The sequence below is a fragment of the Adiantum capillus-veneris genome, chromosome 18, assembly GCF_014529385.1.
Source record: "Adiantum capillus-veneris isolate H3 chromosome 18, ASM1452938v2, whole genome shotgun sequence".
NCBI classification, from domain to species: domain Eukaryota; kingdom Viridiplantae; phylum Streptophyta; class Polypodiopsida; order Polypodiales; family Pteridaceae; genus Adiantum; species Adiantum capillus-veneris.
The window spans coordinates 68,617,221-68,633,511 of NC_140948.1; the positions used below are offsets into that span (position 1 = coordinate 68,617,221).

Here is a 16,291-nt window from a genome sequence, read left to right on the forward strand (position 1 = left end):
CGATGTTTGCGATCTCTTTTGATTCGCATGCCAAGAAGTGAGTAGCATCCCCCAAATCTTTCATTGCAAAATTGTTGCTAAGAGTTTTCTTCAAGTTGGCAATCTCCGCAATGGATTTCCTAGCTATAAGCATTGCTAAGTGTTTTCTTCAAGTTGGCAATCTCCGCAAAGGATTTCCTAGCTATAAGCATGTCATCAACATACAAAACTAGAATGATCATCGAGCCATCATCTAGCTTTCTCGTGTACAAGCAGTGATCCTCTTCGCTCCTTTTATACCCTTGAGACCTCATACATGCATCAAATTTATGATACCACTTCCTTGAACCTTGCTTTAAGCCATAAAGTTCCTTTTTGAGCTTACATACTAGCTCCTCACGAGATGCGTTTTCCTGAACAAACCCTTCAGGCTGCTGCATGTGAACATCCTCATCTAGATCCCCGTGAAGAAATGCTGTCTTCACATCCATTTGGACAAGTTCCATGTCCTCAATCACTACAAGACCAAGTACGGTTCTAAGCGTTGTCATCTTGACCAAAGGCAAGAAGATTTGATCAAAATCGACTCCCTTTTGTTGTTTGAACCCTTTGGCTACAAATCTAGCCTTGTACTTTGGATTTGGATCACCTGAGGTAAACTTCTTCTTGTAAACCCATTTGCAAGGTAAAGCTTTCGCATCATTTGGCAGCTCTACCAAGTCTCAGTGTCATTAGCCAGAATCGAGTTATACTCAGATTCCATAGCCTGCTCCCACTTCACCGCATCATCCGTCATCATGGCTTCTTGGTAGCAGCTTGGCTTACCGCAACTGGTCAACATGATGTAATCAAGACCTGGTGCTCGAAATGCGCAGGTGGACAAGAGACTCTGGTAGACCGTCTCACTCCTTGACCATTGCTATCCGCTCCCTCTGGAGCATTGCTAGTGGAAGGTACATCAGTAGCGCGTTGAGTTGATTCACTGTCTCTAAGGCAACATTCTCAAAAGTGCCTCTTCGAACCTCTATTTCCTTGATAGGTTGTTTATGCATCTTCGACTCATTGAAGATCACATCTGAACTACGGATGAGTCGACGAGATTCCGGGTGCTAGAGACGATATCCCATCCTCCATCTGCACCATATCCAATGAAAATACATTTATGTGACTTTGGCTCTAACTTCTGTCGAAGTTATTTAGGCAAGTGAGCATAAGCTTCACAACCAAAAACACGAAGATGGTTATATTGGGGCTTACGTTTAGACCATAACTCTTCTGGAATCTCATAATTCAATGGCATACTAGGTGAATGATTTATGATGTGCACTGCTATCAAGACGGCTTCTGCTCAGAAGCCTTGTGTGAGATTTGCCGCAGAAAGCATGGTTGTGACTCTTTCCCAAATCGTACGATTCATGCGCTCAACAACTCCATTCTGAGCTGGTGTGTATGGTACAATAAACTGCCTTTTAATCTCCCTTTTAGCAGAGAAATTGTCAAACTCCTTGGAGACATACTCTCCACCGTTGTCAGTTCGCAACCTCTTGAGTTTCTTGCCAGACTGATTCTCAACGAGTGCCAAAAATTTCTGGAACACAAAAAGAACTTGATCCTTATGTTTCAAAGGATATGCCCGAACCTTTCGAGTAGAGTCATCTATGAATGTCACAAAATAGCTGGCCCCCCCTAGAGATTTGGTTGATATAGGACCACAAACATCACTATGTACTAAATCTAGAGGTTCAACTCGCTTTTGAGCCAATGGTAAGTGGACGGACCTAATCTGTTTGCCATAGATACAGTGTTCACAAACAGGAAAGTCAACATAAGACAAGACAGGTAAGTAGCCAAAACGAGTCAGAGTTCTCATTCCTTTTTGGCTAATATGACCTAGCCGGCAATGCCACAACTCAATAGACGACAACTCGTCTATAGATATGTAATCATGACCAACATCTGGCACATGCATGGAATACAAGGTACCATGCTTTTGACCTCTGAGTACAACAAGATTACCTTTGTGTACTATCCACGAACCATTGCCAAATGTGGTGTTGTAGCCCAAATCATCAAGCTGACCAACAGAAAACAACCTCTGAGTCAACTTGGGAACATGTCTGACATTACATAAAGTAAAGTGCGTGCCATTCCTTAGATGCAATTTGACGTTTCCGACACCCTCAATGTCTAGTTCATAAGCATCACCAAGTCTCACTTTGTCACAAGAGTGAGAATAAGTAGAGAACCACTCTCTATGTGGTGTCACATGGAAACTTGCACCAGAATGTACTATCCAATTGTGTGCATAGTGGACATCTTCTAAAACAAGAGCCTCGACAGGTAGATCTGCTGTGAAGACCAATACGTTAGAGGTAAGTGGCATAACAACCGCTGGAAGAGTCTCTACAATAGGAGCATTTGAAGACTCTAGCACATTGATCTCCTCCAACTTTGCTTTGCCCTTGTTTGAGTCATCAGACTTAGAAGTTTCACCGGATTGTTTATCCTTCTTGCTTTGCTGCCATTTCCTGCAATCCTTCTTCACATGCCCTTTTTTATGGCAGTGATAGCACTCGACATTACGCATAGAACCTAGAGACTTACTGCGTGAGCCCCCACGTTCCTTGCTTTTGGCACGACTTTGAGTGCGACCCCTCTGTCTATCACTAGCAACATACGCATCACCATCCTTCTTGCCTTTGAGAGATTTCCTGCGAATCTCCTCGGTCAACAGACTCCCAAGGACGTCATTGTACACTAGACTGGTACCAGGTGCCGAGTTTCTAATCGCAGTACAAAACGTATCCCAAGATGAGGGTAAACTGCATAGCAAGAAGATACATTTGATTTCCTTATCGAAGACCAAACCCTGAGTGGTCAACTCAGTGAAAATGATATTGAACTCATTAATGTGAGTAGAAATAGTGCCCTCTTCCTTCATACAAAGGTCAAACAGCTTCTTCATCAAGAAAACCTTATTAGTGGTACTTTTGTTCTCATAACTGGAACACAACTTATCCCATACATCTCTAGCAGTCCTTTCTCCAACTATAGTAAAGTACACAGATCCGGCCAAATGCAAACGAAGGGTAGATTTGGCCTTAGCACCAAGTTTCTCCCACTCAACATGTGTATACTTGCCCTCTGGGTGCTCCATGATAGGATCCAAGTGGCCTTTTTGTATAAGAACATCTTGAATCTGCTCTTTCCAGATAGCAAAATTCATCCTATCAAATTTCCGGATATTGTAAATATTCTTTTCACCACTAAATGACGTGGCTATAAGCTAAAGATAATATGGCAATAAACACTAGTAATTCTGGAAAAAATTCGATAGAGTTTTCCCAGAAAAACTGACAGAATCTCAATCCAAAACAGTCACAAGAGATCAATAATGCATAAAGAGTAATGCTCTCAGAGCATAAGACAAACACATCAACCACTAACTGTGCATAAAAAGTCAAAAGCTGACCCAAGACTGCCAACACGGCGTCAAATGCACCTAGCCCTCTCTATACATGTCCTATGGCGAGGCCACGAAAAAGGGGTACTCCAACAACCTATATCACCGAAAGGATCTCAAGATTCGAGAATCCCCCAGCTCAAGAAAATCTCACGCTATCGATCCTCACAAAAGGTTATGCAGACAAGAAACCAGCACAGTCTCAGAAAGGGTCTCCGAACCAAGTTTCGGAAAGGATCGGGGTTGCCAGAAACAAGCCAAATAGGCTCCACAAAAGGTACATATGAAAATTTCCGCAACTCAACGTACATCCACTGTCAACAATACTGTAAGGTGCAGTATACGTGCTCAAACAGGCACCAAACAAAATGTGCAAGCAGTAAACAAATCCCTGCGGGGAGTAAAACCGCTCTCAAAAGAGCTCAAGCACTAACAAAAGTGCCAAAACAATGTATATCTGCATCAAATACTCCCACTGAAATCTGTGCTGATGCAAAACACTGCAACCAGAAACCTGGATATCCTGTATGTATGCAAGAACCTGTGAGGAGATGGATGCCTGAAAAACCCAAGACAATGTTGATGCCGAAAAGTGCTCCTAATCAGTCCATAAACACCGTCTCAATAGCACATAATAGCCATAAAACGGCTATATACCATCCCAAAATAGGCTTTGAACAACCTGCACCTGTGTCCTGTACCTGTACCTGTACCTGTAGCTGTAGCTGTAGCTGTAGCAAAAGTGGAGTTGAAAAATACAACTCCTGAAGCGTAGCTCGAATGAAGCTTTCGACTGCACGAACAGCTTCGAAAGGGGGGTAAATACTCAGGACACCTAGGACACCTGATGGAAACGCTCTCGGAACGTTGAATTTGCCGATGCCTAAATCTAAAACCTGTTTGCACTTTTGAAAGTGCGTGCGCACAGACGCGAAAACGGCAAGCACAAAACCTTGCTCTGATACCAATTGAAGGTGCTGCGGGAAGCGTGTGCGAGTGCAAGTGCGAGAGCTAAGAGAGGGAGACCTACTGTGGGTAGAGCACACAGCAACGTTATCCTGTTGCAACTCCTTATTCTCTTTGTATTAAAGAATAAGTGTATATATGGTTAAGTTAGTAGATGGGTTAGTAGTAAGTGGGATGTCCGGCGAGTTGGCCTGAATTCCAACACGAAACAAGGAGTCGTAGGAGTCTTCCTCGCTCTAGACACAAAAGGTGGAGTAGTCAACACTTGAGAAGCAGCAAGGGATGTGTTGAAATGCAACCTCAACATTAGATCCCCGTACTAGTTCAAGGCACAATCTATGGGGAACACCCTCATTGCACTCATCGATTAGGTCATCACAGTGTTTGCTCATTGATTATGCAATATCCCTTTGTACATAGCTATATAAGCCTCATTTCTCTCATAATCAAATGCAAGAACTTTGTGTCCAGTGTGTGTACTTCGTTATCTCAAGTGATATTTCTCTAATAATGATCCTAATATGTTAACATGGTATCAGGGCCTAAGTGATTAGAGAATTTTTTGCTATGGAGTAGTAATAAGCTTACTTTAATTATGTTTTATTATCTCCGTTAATTTTCTAAGTTACCTATGCTTATAGCTAACTAAATTGGTCTAATCTCTTTAAGATCATTTTCTTTACCTGGGAAATTTTCTACTCCCAAGTATGGATTTTGGATAGCCCAAGTGATGAAGTCACTCTAGAGGGAGCCGTTTAAGGCTACCACCTCTCTAAAAATAAAAACACAAGGCGTATGTGATTCATGTGCACAGAAAGGCCAACGCCAAAGGGACCCATAAGAGCTTGAGACTCTTCAAGGGTTGCAACACCCCCATCTTCTCTCATGTGCCAACACTAGCTCCATCTCTTTCTTACTTGCGTATGCACAAACTCTCTCTCTCTCTCTCTCTCTCCCCCCCCCCGCCGCCCAGCCACTCTTGGCATCAATGCCAATTGACAAGCCACATCACACCTAAGCAATTGTCACTAGAGTAAGCGCCTATTGTGCCATCCACACTTAGCAATGTTTGGTGGTCCCTAGGGGATACTCAATTAGGTTAGAATGTTGAGCTTGAAGGAGGGCTTTGGAATACAACCTCAACTATAGATCCTTGTACTAGTTCAAGCCACACTCTACGGGAAACATCCGCATGCATAGCATACCTCAGTGATTACGACATCCCGGTCTTTGCAGTTTCCTTTGTACATAGCTATATAAGCCTCATTTCTCTCAATATGTAATGCAAAAACTTTGTGTCTAATGTGTGTATTTTGTTATCTCAAGTGCTATTTCTCTAAACGATCCTACTATGTTAATAGGATGCAACAGGTGGAGGTGTTGAAGGTCTTGCTGGTAGCCCGAAGGTCTGTTGATGTGAAGTCTACTGCCAGCCATCAGAGATGCACATGATGATTGTTAAAAGTTGTGATATTCAGCTCCCATGAGGTATGGAAGCTTGTAATTTTTAAGTTTTTTCTTTTTCCTTTCATGCCTTTATGCCAGATTATGGCATCGATGCCCATAGTGGAATGTAAGCAAGGATGTACCTTCTCCGTCTTATAGGGAATGTTTGGCCTCCACAAGAAGTTAATATGTCTTCCTTTTGACCTCTTCTCTTCAGCTGATCACCCTGGGATCCCCTTCTTTCAGTACACTATTCGACTGGAGCGCCACATACTGGCAGCAAGGAGAGAGGCTCGTCCTGCTGTAGCACTTCATTGACAGGAGGAGGGTCTCAGCTGAATTCTTGTCAGGTTTTTGGGAGCGGTTGTGGGACTCCAGACAGCCGAGGAGTCACTTTGTTCCAGTGGGTAGTTGCACACAGAGCTACAACAGTTGGGAGTGCAGCTTGCGAGCATCCTTTGGAGAGTCAGCGTCACTGTTTGTGGGACTGCCCCATGGCACAACAGGTTTGGTTTTGGGTTCTTCGGCTGATGACTCTTTCCACAGCACGACTGTACACTTGGGGTGCTGTAGCCTCGTCCACTCTTACGGGCCCTGCGCTCCCATTTTGAGCTAGCCTCCACCAATAGGATGATAGTGATCTAGGGTGGTCGACCTACACTTCAGCCTGCCACAGAGATTACCCCCCCAAGAGTGGTGCAGTGAGAGAGAGGTGTGTTGGGAGCTTGTAATTGGCCTGACACTCTGGTTCATTTGGTGGGCCTGTTGCTTTTGCATCTTCAAGGCTCGCCCTATCCCACTGACAGAGACTGTTCGTGACCTTTGGTTGGAGTTGATTTACACTCTCAAGGGTCAGTTCGAGAGACTTCAGGGAAGCTTCGACCGCATGCGGGAGCGCAAAGAGGCTTTCTTGCAACTCTAGTGCCCAGGGCCTTTCTTCATCTTGGTCCAGGGTGCACCCAGATGGCACCACCGTGCACCTGTGTGGCTCTTTTCTCCTCCCATTTTGTGATTTAGCCCTCATTGTACATATTTTGTTTACTCACTGGGAGAGTCTCCCCATGCTTTTGATGTAGCCCTCTCTAGTAGAGGTGGTTTGTAGCCCTATGGGCAGTTTTCTTAACTAATGGAAGGATCTTTTTCTTTAAAAAAAAATACATCTTCCTTTCTTTCTTCTTCTTCTCTCTCTCTCTCTCTCTCTCTCTCTCTCTCTATAGAGAGCATCTTCTCCACCTCACGGGGGATGGGTTTGTGATTCGACCTAGCTATATGGACACGCATCTTTCGCATGGTTTGCGGTGTGCCATTGGCCAGATACGCACGTCCTCACATCAGCTCGAGATTGAGATTGGCAGATTCAGAAGGACACCGGCATATAACAGAATATGCCGCTTATGCCATCTAGAGCTAGAGACAGAAGTACATTACATATGTCATTGCACAGTGTACTATGAGATACGAGGTCGTTTTCACTGTCTATTCAGAGAAGGTTTTGGGCCTCTATCTAGGGTCATGAGTTATGAGGATCAAAGATGTCTTGGGCTTTATCTACTTGAGTTACACAAGCATAGAGGAACCTTACCGAGGAGAGGTGAAGAGAGACATCCCCAGAGACAGATCACAGATTTCTTTACACTAGATACTGTACACCTAGAAGAACAGACAAAGGAGCAACCAGCGACGGTGGAGAGGTCTACCCGCACTACTGGCATTCTCATAGACCGAGCATTGGAGCTAGGGAGATCTAGACGACCCCGAGGGAGGAGAGGAGCTACACAATTTCGAAGGAGGCTACGGCAAAGGATTCAAGCCATACTCTTTCGTCGTCCAGAGTGCAGATGAAGATGGATCTACTCCCCTCCCATATTGTCTTCACATTGTACTGCTTAGTTTAGGATCCCGCAGTATTTATATTTTGTTATCCTAGTTTTTCTTTTTTTCTTTTTTGTTAATCTGACTTTGTATCAGATACACCGCATTGTAACTTTCTGGTCTCATAGGTCACTTTGGCCTTTTGAAGACGTTAATATAACATTTCATTTCATTTCTCTCTCTCTCATCTGTAGGGTAGGCTTACATACCTACCCGCTCTAGGTACCCTCATTTATTTTGATTTTTATGTTCCCCAAAACATTGTACTGGTCACACATGGATGTAACCTTTTGGTCTCATAGGTCATTTTGGCCTTTTGAAGACGTCAATTTAACATTTCATTTCCTCTCCCCCCCCCCGGCCCGCCCCCCCGCCCGCTCCTTCCCTCAATCTCTAGTCTTTACTTTATTTTTCATTTGACACTACACACTCCTAATTCCTACGTATTTCCACCTTCCTTTGCACTTATAACAGTCTTAACGTGCAGCATACCTCTGCATATTCTTATTTGTGTTTCTGCTAAGGACGTATAGACAACTACAGGAAAAAGATGTGATAATCATGTTATTAGCTCACAGGAATAAAAAATGACAGCAAAAGGAAGTTCTACATATTAGTACCTGTACTGAATTAAATTCAAATTTTACCTGAAGGGTCTGTGTGAAGTGTGCGTAGATAGGTGACCGTGAGATTCCTTCAAGTCTCTTTAGTTCCCTTGATATCACAACATATCTACGTTGAAGATAAAAGAAAACAAATAGGAAAGGAGGGAACGCCAATAAGAACCATGGAATGAGCACTCCTATAAAAATTAAGCTTCCCAAGCTTGAGACAGAATACTCAAAAAATTGCTGCAGAAAATCAGAAATAGACAGTTGGAATGGTGCAAACATATAAAAAACAATCAGAAATCATAAAACACCTGCCTGTGCAGTGGTGGGTAAGGTTTCATCTACTAAAGCTTGATCCTTGCTAAATCGATTCAATATTCTTCCAGTAATATTCTGCCAAAAGCGAAAGTAAGAGGTAAAAAACTTACTACTCATTTCCTGGTGTACTTCAAAATACAGAATTCATCATAAGTGGTGAACCCAAAGTTTAGAAGAAGTAAATGCCTGATCAAAGAAGAGTTGTGGCGAACGAAGCACTCGTTCAGCCATTTGGCCATGCATCCTGGTTGCTGCAGATATTGCTGCAAGCATATAGAGAAGGGCTCTAGAGAGTGATAATATAGTTGCACCGATGACAAAACTCGAATAAACTGCTATGTAAATGTTTTCCCTCAGCTGATATTTTTGGTCTGTCCATACTCGAAGCCAATAATCAACCATAACACGAACTACTTGCCCAAACAGGAATACAATGGTAACAAAGAAAACAAAAGGTAGCCTGCAAGAAAACGAAAGTGTCCTCTGACTTCTCAATAAGTATACTCGGCATGAGCTAGTGGGTGAAAAAATAAAATTTTTGCAAATGGACACACACACACAGAGAGAGAGAGAGAGAGAGAGAGAGAGAGAGAGAGAGAGAGAGAGAGAGAGAAGAAGAAGAAGAAGAAGAAGAAGAAGAAGAAGAAGAAGAAGAAGAAGAGAGTTTTAACGTCGTACGAAACTATCCCAAGAGACCTTAAAGATCTAGCCGACGAGGAGTTGAACTCAAGACCTGTTATTCAAGAGGGAAATGGCATAAGTGCGACTAGCTGGAATTGTGTGGGGTATGTGTGACCACTGATACAATGGGTGCCCAATACAAGAGGGTAATATAATGGGTGATGAATCCATCCTCATTTGTACTCTGGATGTTGAGATAGTATGGCTCGAATCCTCTGCTGTAGTCTCCGTCGATGCTATGAAGCTCCTCTCCTCAGTCGTGGGCATCTCGATCTCCCTAGCTCCAATACTCGGTCAATGAGAGTACCGCGGGTGTGAGTTTGAACTGTTGAGGATCTCGGCTACCGACGGGGCACAGTCGAGTTGTTGCCAGATACTATACATGCTTTTGAGTGTCACCCCGGCAAGCTGATTTTCTCTACTATAGTTATAGTCACTTTGATGATTTGGAAGCTAGATGGTTGCATGTTACTGGTAGTCAGCCTTCCCCTTCCACAGAGGTAGTCCACACTATTTGTGGTCAGTGGGATACTTCAGCTGGCTCCTCCAGGGCAATGGGGAAGCGTCAACATGCTTTATTGAGACGATGGGTTCGCATCACTACATCCTTAATGGTTCATACTTTATGACTCCTACAAATCACCCTAACCTTGGAGTCCTTGTATGTATGTTTTGATTTGTACGGCACCTTGAGGACAGGCTCACCCCAACATCCTCAAGGACTCACAATACTCAATAATACACACTTGTCAGAGAGAGAGAGAGAAATGAAATGTTATATTAACGTCTTCAAAAGGCCAAAGTGACCTATGAGACCAGAAAGTTACAATGGGGTGTATCTGATACAAAGTTAGATTAACAAGATGACAAAATGACAAAATGAAAAAATAAAATGCTATGGAATCCTAAATTGCTAGGTGTGAGCTAAGCAGCTAGTTGGGATAGCTAGATCACAAGAGATCCAGCATCGGTCGCTGGTGGATCTCATCAATCTCCTCCATGGTCAGTAGTCTGACCGGGCGTCGTGCGTGTCGGGCCAAAGTGATCCGAATCCTCTAATGTAGACTCCGTCGATGCTGTGTACTCCTCTGTAATCATGGGCGTCTGGATCTCCCCAGCTCGGTCGATCAGTCGATCAGTGTGCCTTTGGTGTGAGGCGGCGAGCTCTACTGTGGTAGTAGCTCCTCCGGGTGTCCAGTGGCAGCTCCAAAGAAGTCTGTGATCTGTCTCTGAGACTGGCTAGCCTCTCCTCTCATCAAGCTCTCTCTGTGTCTGCGCAGCTTGAGCAAAATCAGACCCAGGCATCTCTGATCCTCGTACCGCATGACTCGAGAGTGGTCCAAAGCCCTCTCTGAACAAGCAATGGAAGCGGCCTCGTATCTGATAGTAGACGGGGCAGTGGCATGTGTAGTGCAACTCTGTCTCAGGCTCGATGTCACACACACACAAAGAGAGAGAGAGAGAGAGAGAGAGAGAGAGAGAGAGAGAGAGAGAGAGAGAGAGAGAGAGAGAGATGCAATGAAATGAAATGATATATTAACGTCTACAAAAGGCCAAAATGACATATGAGACCAATTGATTACAATGATGAGTCTGGTACTAAGTCTGGGTACAAACAAAGAAAACTAAAAACAAAAAACTGAGATAGGAGTGCTACCGACTCTTATGGGTGGCTGGTAGGCTGAGCAATGGTATCATGCCACAAAGGTACGAAGTGGGGATAAGTGTCACCATGATACAATATAGTAGTAGCATGAAGCCTAGAGAGAGAGAGAGAGAGAGAGAGAGAGAGAGAGAGAGAGAGAGAGAGAGGAGAGAGAGAGAGAACTGAAATGAAATGTTATATTAACGTCTTCAAAAGGCCAAAGTGACCTATGAGACCAGGAAGTTACAATGCGGTGTATCTGATATCAATTCAGATTAACAAAATAAATTAAACTAGGGATAACAAGATATAAATACTGCGGAATCCTAAACTAAGCGGATAGGTGTGAAAGGCGAAAGGCGTGAATCGTGTGAACTGAGCTATACAATGTGCAGACAATTTGGGAGGGAAGTAGAAATCTATCTGCATAGAGATCCATCTTCATCTGTACTCTGGACGACGAAAACGTATGGCTCGAATCCTTTGCTGTAGCCTCCTTCGAAACTGTGTAGCTCCTCTTCTCCATCGGGGTCGTCTAGATCTCCCTAGCTCCAATGCACGATCTATTAGAATGCCAGTAGTGCGGGTAGACCTCTCTACTGTTGGTTGCTCCTCTGTTTGTTCTTCTGGGTGTACAGTATCTAGTGTAAAGAAATCTGTGATCTGTCTCTGGGGTTGTCTCTCTTCAGCTCTCCTCAGTAAAGTTTCTCTATGCCTGTGTAGCTCAAGTAGATATAGCCCAAGACATCTCTGATCCTCATAACTCATGTCCTCCTCGTGTCCAGCTGAATCAAATCCTGACGAATGAGTCTATTAATCTCTACCCGCATCAAAGACCTCAAGGGTGCCTGTAGAGAGTATTGAAAAGGAGGCAACTTGTCCATGGTGAAACCATGTGTCTGAAACCATGATGCCATCTGTGCATACTAGCATGATGTATCCCCATTAAGAGCTAATTGTCTGGAGGACTCTAGAGCCACCCTGGCATATCTGTCTCTGGTAGTATCCCACAGACTGTGAACAAAGGAGACTGATCTAGTAAGTGTCTCAATCACCATAGGGGGAGCAACTAATTCCGCTCGAATGATATCATGCGGTACGGAAGCCTTGGCTCTAATCAGCCGAGAGATCATAGATACCACGGGCTTCTCCATACGCCTCCAACCCTCCTGGCCTACAGAAGGTCCCCAAACCTGCACCCCATATAACATAGTAGAGGCAACCAGAGTATCAAAGAGCCATAACTTTGTCCTGGGTTCTTGGAACTGAAGTTGCGAACACATCCTCTCCATTCCTCCCAGAGCTGCACCAGCTCTGGTTAGTCTAGTCTCTGCCGCTCTTTTCAAGGAAAATCTCGGCCCAGTAAAGACTACCCCCAGGTAAGTGTATGCATTTGTATACTCCACAGTCTCTTGACCATACTTGAAAGTAGGTGCTGATCTCCTGACCCATTGCGGTGTGGTGTTAAACACCATAACCTTGGTTTTACCTAGGTTTACACACAATCCACTATCCTGTGCAAAACTGCGTAGTGCATCCAACTGTCGTTGCATAGCTTCTGGTGAATCAGATATCAGCACAATATCATCAGCATAAAGCAACAATGGGATCCACGTCCCTGCCAGCTGTGCACCTTTGTCACCCTCTCTGTCGATGTAATCAGACACCTCATCAACATACATACCAAATAGCGTAGGAGACAATGGGCAGCCCTGTTTCACTCCAATAGTAGAGTGAATTAAATCAGATACCCCTTCCGGAGTGCGTACATGTCCCATCACTGATCTGTACAAAGCCATAATCCCCCAAATCACCTCTATGGGCACCCCCATCTCCTGTTATCTACGCATCAATCGAGCTCTTGGTACCATGTCAAATGCTTTACGAAAATCCACAAAGCTACAATAGATCCGTCTCCCATGTGGTCTGCCCTCCTCAATGATGGCCCTGAGTGTCAGAATATGATCAAGAGTGGAGAAACCCCTCCTGAAGCCAGCTTGACCCTTCGCTTGTACACCCTCGCCCTCTGCCCAATTACTCAAGTGTTGCTCCAGGATAGATGCATACAACCGTGCCAATGTGTGTCCAACCATAATAGTGCGGTAGTTCCCAGGCTCTGTAGGGTCACCAGCCTTGAAGATAGGCACAATATTAGACAGCCTCCAAGTCTCAGGTAATCCCTCACACATGGCACGATTGAACAACACTGCGAGAACCTCCATGAGCATATCGCTGGCATGTATAAAGTGCTCCGCTACTAGACCGTCATGATCATATGCCTTCCCGGTCTTCATCCTGTCGATGGCCCTTTGTACCATCTCAGGTGTAAAGAAAGTGCTTGTAGCTGGGCAAGGCTTGGTAGGGTCTGGAAGGGGTTCCTGTCCAGGAACCGTATATAATGATGTCGCATATTGGCCCCACACCTCAGGTGAAGTAATCACTGGGGGAGGGGAGTGTTCATGGAAGAGTCGCCATGCCTCTCCTGAGTCCCTACTCAAGAACATCTGATACAAGTCTCGCTCCATCTGAGCTAGGTAAGCTCGCTTCTTCCGTCGCATAAGGCGTCGGAAAGCAATCCGAGACTGTCTGTAAGTGATGACTCCTAAAAGAAGATCCTTCTGAAGCTGGGCTCTCATCTCTCTGCACTCCTCATCATACCAACTATTATGGGGCATGCTCCTAGAATGTCGTCTCTTGCCCGGCTGAGTGTGTGGGTACACCACTGATGCAGCCCCATGCAGTGTCTCAGTCAATAGAGGGGTGCACTCCTCCACTGAGAGGCATGTACCATTTGTGCCAGCTGTGCCTTCCAATAGACGGTCCCAGATCTCCACTGAATAAACGAAATCAGTCTCTGGTGTGAATGTATAGCAGGTGTGTGACCTGCCTCCTGATGTCTGGGTTGTACTATACTGAAATTTAATGGATAGTGTCAAGAGAGCATGATCTACTGCTATGCCCATTGGCCTGGCTCCCACTGTGAAATCCTGAATGCAGGGGACAAAGCTCGGTTGTGTCATAACATAATCCACTGTACTGGCCCCATGTCTATGCGGAAAGCATGTGAAACCGGCTGTTCCAGGAAATCGCTGTAATCCATTAAGTATGGCTAATCCATGTGTAGTCGTCATTTCCATGAGGTATCTCCCATACTCCGTTTGCGCTCTGTCATCTGAGCATCTGTCAAGTCCCAACTCACCCACATCCAGCTCTCTAAGTATCTCATCTGAAGTGTCGTAGAAGACTGTTTGCGAGTTGCCCGTTCGGGCATTGAAGTCCCCTAGGAGAATGATATCACCCTCCCTAGAGAACTCCCAAATGTCATCATCTAGGATAGAGAAAGGCGACTGCCCTCTGGATGCGGCATACATTGATGTACTGGGAGGAAAGTAACATATGGCAGTATATAGGAACCGGCCAGTGTCAGCTCTCAGTCTCACCCACATATATCTAGCATGATCATCTCTTCGTACAATATGCAGTAATGGTTGTAGTTCCTCTCTGAATAGCACTGCTACTCCTCATGAGCCTCTACTCCCATGCTTAGATCTCGCATTTGTCCTGTGAGCTGTTTCCCATGTGTATCCCACCACATGTGGCATTACCTGTCCAGGGGCCTGATGAGTCTCTGAGAAGAACACAATATCCTTGTCTTTGAAACTCTCCTCAAATGCACCCACGTCCAATCTCATAGACCCATTACAATTCCAGGTAGCCATCTTCAGTGTGGTCCCATATGTCTCGCACCGTCATGCAGTACGCCGCTCTAAAATCACCACCCTTCCATCTCTGTAGAAGGCTATCTTTCCCTTCTCCCTTGCCGCTGTAATCTCTGGCATTACCCCTGTCATATGTGCGAGCTGTGAGAGAGTCAGATCATCGCCGAGGAAAGTACCTGTCTTTTTGAGAGTAGACCTCTTCCTCAAGAATTCCTTCTTCTCTTCCAACGAGGGGAAGGGTAGTATGAGAGCTCTCCCCTTTGAAGACTCTCCCGTGCCATCACTTTTCTTACCTACCCTCCATGCCTTTGTGTGCAAAGGCATCTCCATCCCCATCATGGATGTAAGGCTTGTGACCTCTTTCTCTACATTGTTTATGTCCTTGAGACCGGTCACTCTCATATGCAATGTTCGCATCCGCCTTCTTTGTTCCTCTTCAAGAGTCATGTTGATAAGCGTCGGTGTACAAGGAGTTTCTTGACCTTTCCCTTTCTTGGCGACCTCAATCCATTTTTCAGCCTCGTCTGCCTTTTTCTGTGTCCTTGTTATCATTTCCGCCCATGAAGATGTCTTTGGCACACTCAGTTTTTCTTCCTAGGTGAATATCCTTACCTGTTCCTTAATTTCCTTGATTTCATCTATTACCGAGGGTTGAAATTCGCCTTCCTCTAGTCCATTGCTTACTCTATCAGCAAGCTCCTGTTTAAGGGCTGAGACATCTTTTTTGAGTGCCCGTATCTCGGCGTTTGGGTTCTCCTGTTTGAGGGCTGAGACTTCTTCTTTGAGTGTCTTTATTTCTGCGTTAAGGCTCTCTTTCTCTTTCTTCCACTGTGCGCCTTCATTGAAGACCATCTGAAGGAGGTTGGCCTTCTCCTTCCACCATCCTTCCATCTCTGTTTTCCACTCCTTCATTTCCCTCTCCATCTGCTTATTCGTGAGCATGAAGGTTGCCTTCGCTCTTGGCTTGCAAACAGGTGAGACATGGCGGATTCCTTGTCGTGTGTAGGGTCTTCTTCAAGTGTGACAGTTTGTGCAACATCCATCAAACATTCATGGCCTTGACGTTGATCCATTACGGTGTGGCTCAAAGAATCATTTTCCATTATAAAATTCAAGCTGGACGTGCAGGGCTGGAGGGAACCCTCAGGAAGGAACGCGCAGGGCTGCCGTGAGAGAGAGGGGGAGAGAGAGGGAGAGAGAGAGAGAGAGAGTACCCTACCTGATTTGTTGGGGCTGCGCGCTCTGTACGTCCTCAGTCATTGCAATCCGCCATGTGTTCAAAGATGGGCGCGCTGAGAGAGATTAAAGTCCTGTCGATGCTCCTGCTGTGGTGCCGCGCGAACAGAGGGAGGCTGGGCTGCTACTACAGTCCCGCGAGAGAGAGAGAGAGAGAGAGAGAGAGAGAGAGAGAGAGAGAGAGAGAGAGAGAGAGAGAGAGAGAGAGAGAGAGAGAGAGAGAGAGAGAGAGAGAGAGAGAGAGAGAGATAGATAGATTTTATTATCGTCCTCGGAGGTCAAATATGACCTATGGGACCAAAGTTACATGTGATGTAGTATGTGTATGGCTGATGAGTGACTCTCGATGCTCCAA

At 45.0% G+C, this 16,291-nt stretch overlaps 2 protein-coding genes across 13 annotated transcripts in view; one reads left to right on the plus strand and one right to left on the minus strand.

Annotated features, from left to right (window-relative positions):
* Positions 1 to 16,291, plus strand: part of LOC147435839 (uncharacterized) — a 269,080-nt gene that overhangs the window by 99,596 nt on the left and 153,193 nt on the right. For 4 of the 7 annotated variants that reach the window (XR_015185120.1, XR_015185121.1, XR_015185122.1 and 1 more), the window contains exon 2: positions 5,770 to 5,896. The exons of the other annotated variants lie outside the window; for them this stretch is intronic. Coding sequence is in view for 1 of the 4 variants with exons in the window: in XM_086488763.1 (XP_086344889.1) it covers positions 5,892 to 5,896 (5 nt within the window). In the remaining 3 variants the exon portion in view is untranslated. The remainder of the gene's footprint in view (positions 1 to 5,769; positions 5,897 to 16,291) is intronic. 7 annotated transcript variants of the gene reach the window in all.
* Positions 1 to 16,291, minus strand: part of LOC147435840 (uncharacterized) — a 268,590-nt gene that overhangs the window by 99,163 nt on the left and 153,136 nt on the right. For all 6 annotated transcript variants that reach the window (XM_086488754.1, XM_086488756.1, XM_086488758.1 and 3 more), the window contains 3 exons: positions 8,842 to 9,115; positions 8,653 to 8,730; positions 8,374 to 8,577 (listed from right to left, as the gene is read on the minus strand). In XM_086488754.1, coding sequence (XP_086344880.1) covers positions 8,374 to 8,577; positions 8,653 to 8,730; positions 8,842 to 9,115 — 556 coding nt within the window. The remainder of the gene's footprint in view (positions 1 to 8,373; positions 8,578 to 8,652; positions 8,731 to 8,841; positions 9,116 to 16,291) is intronic.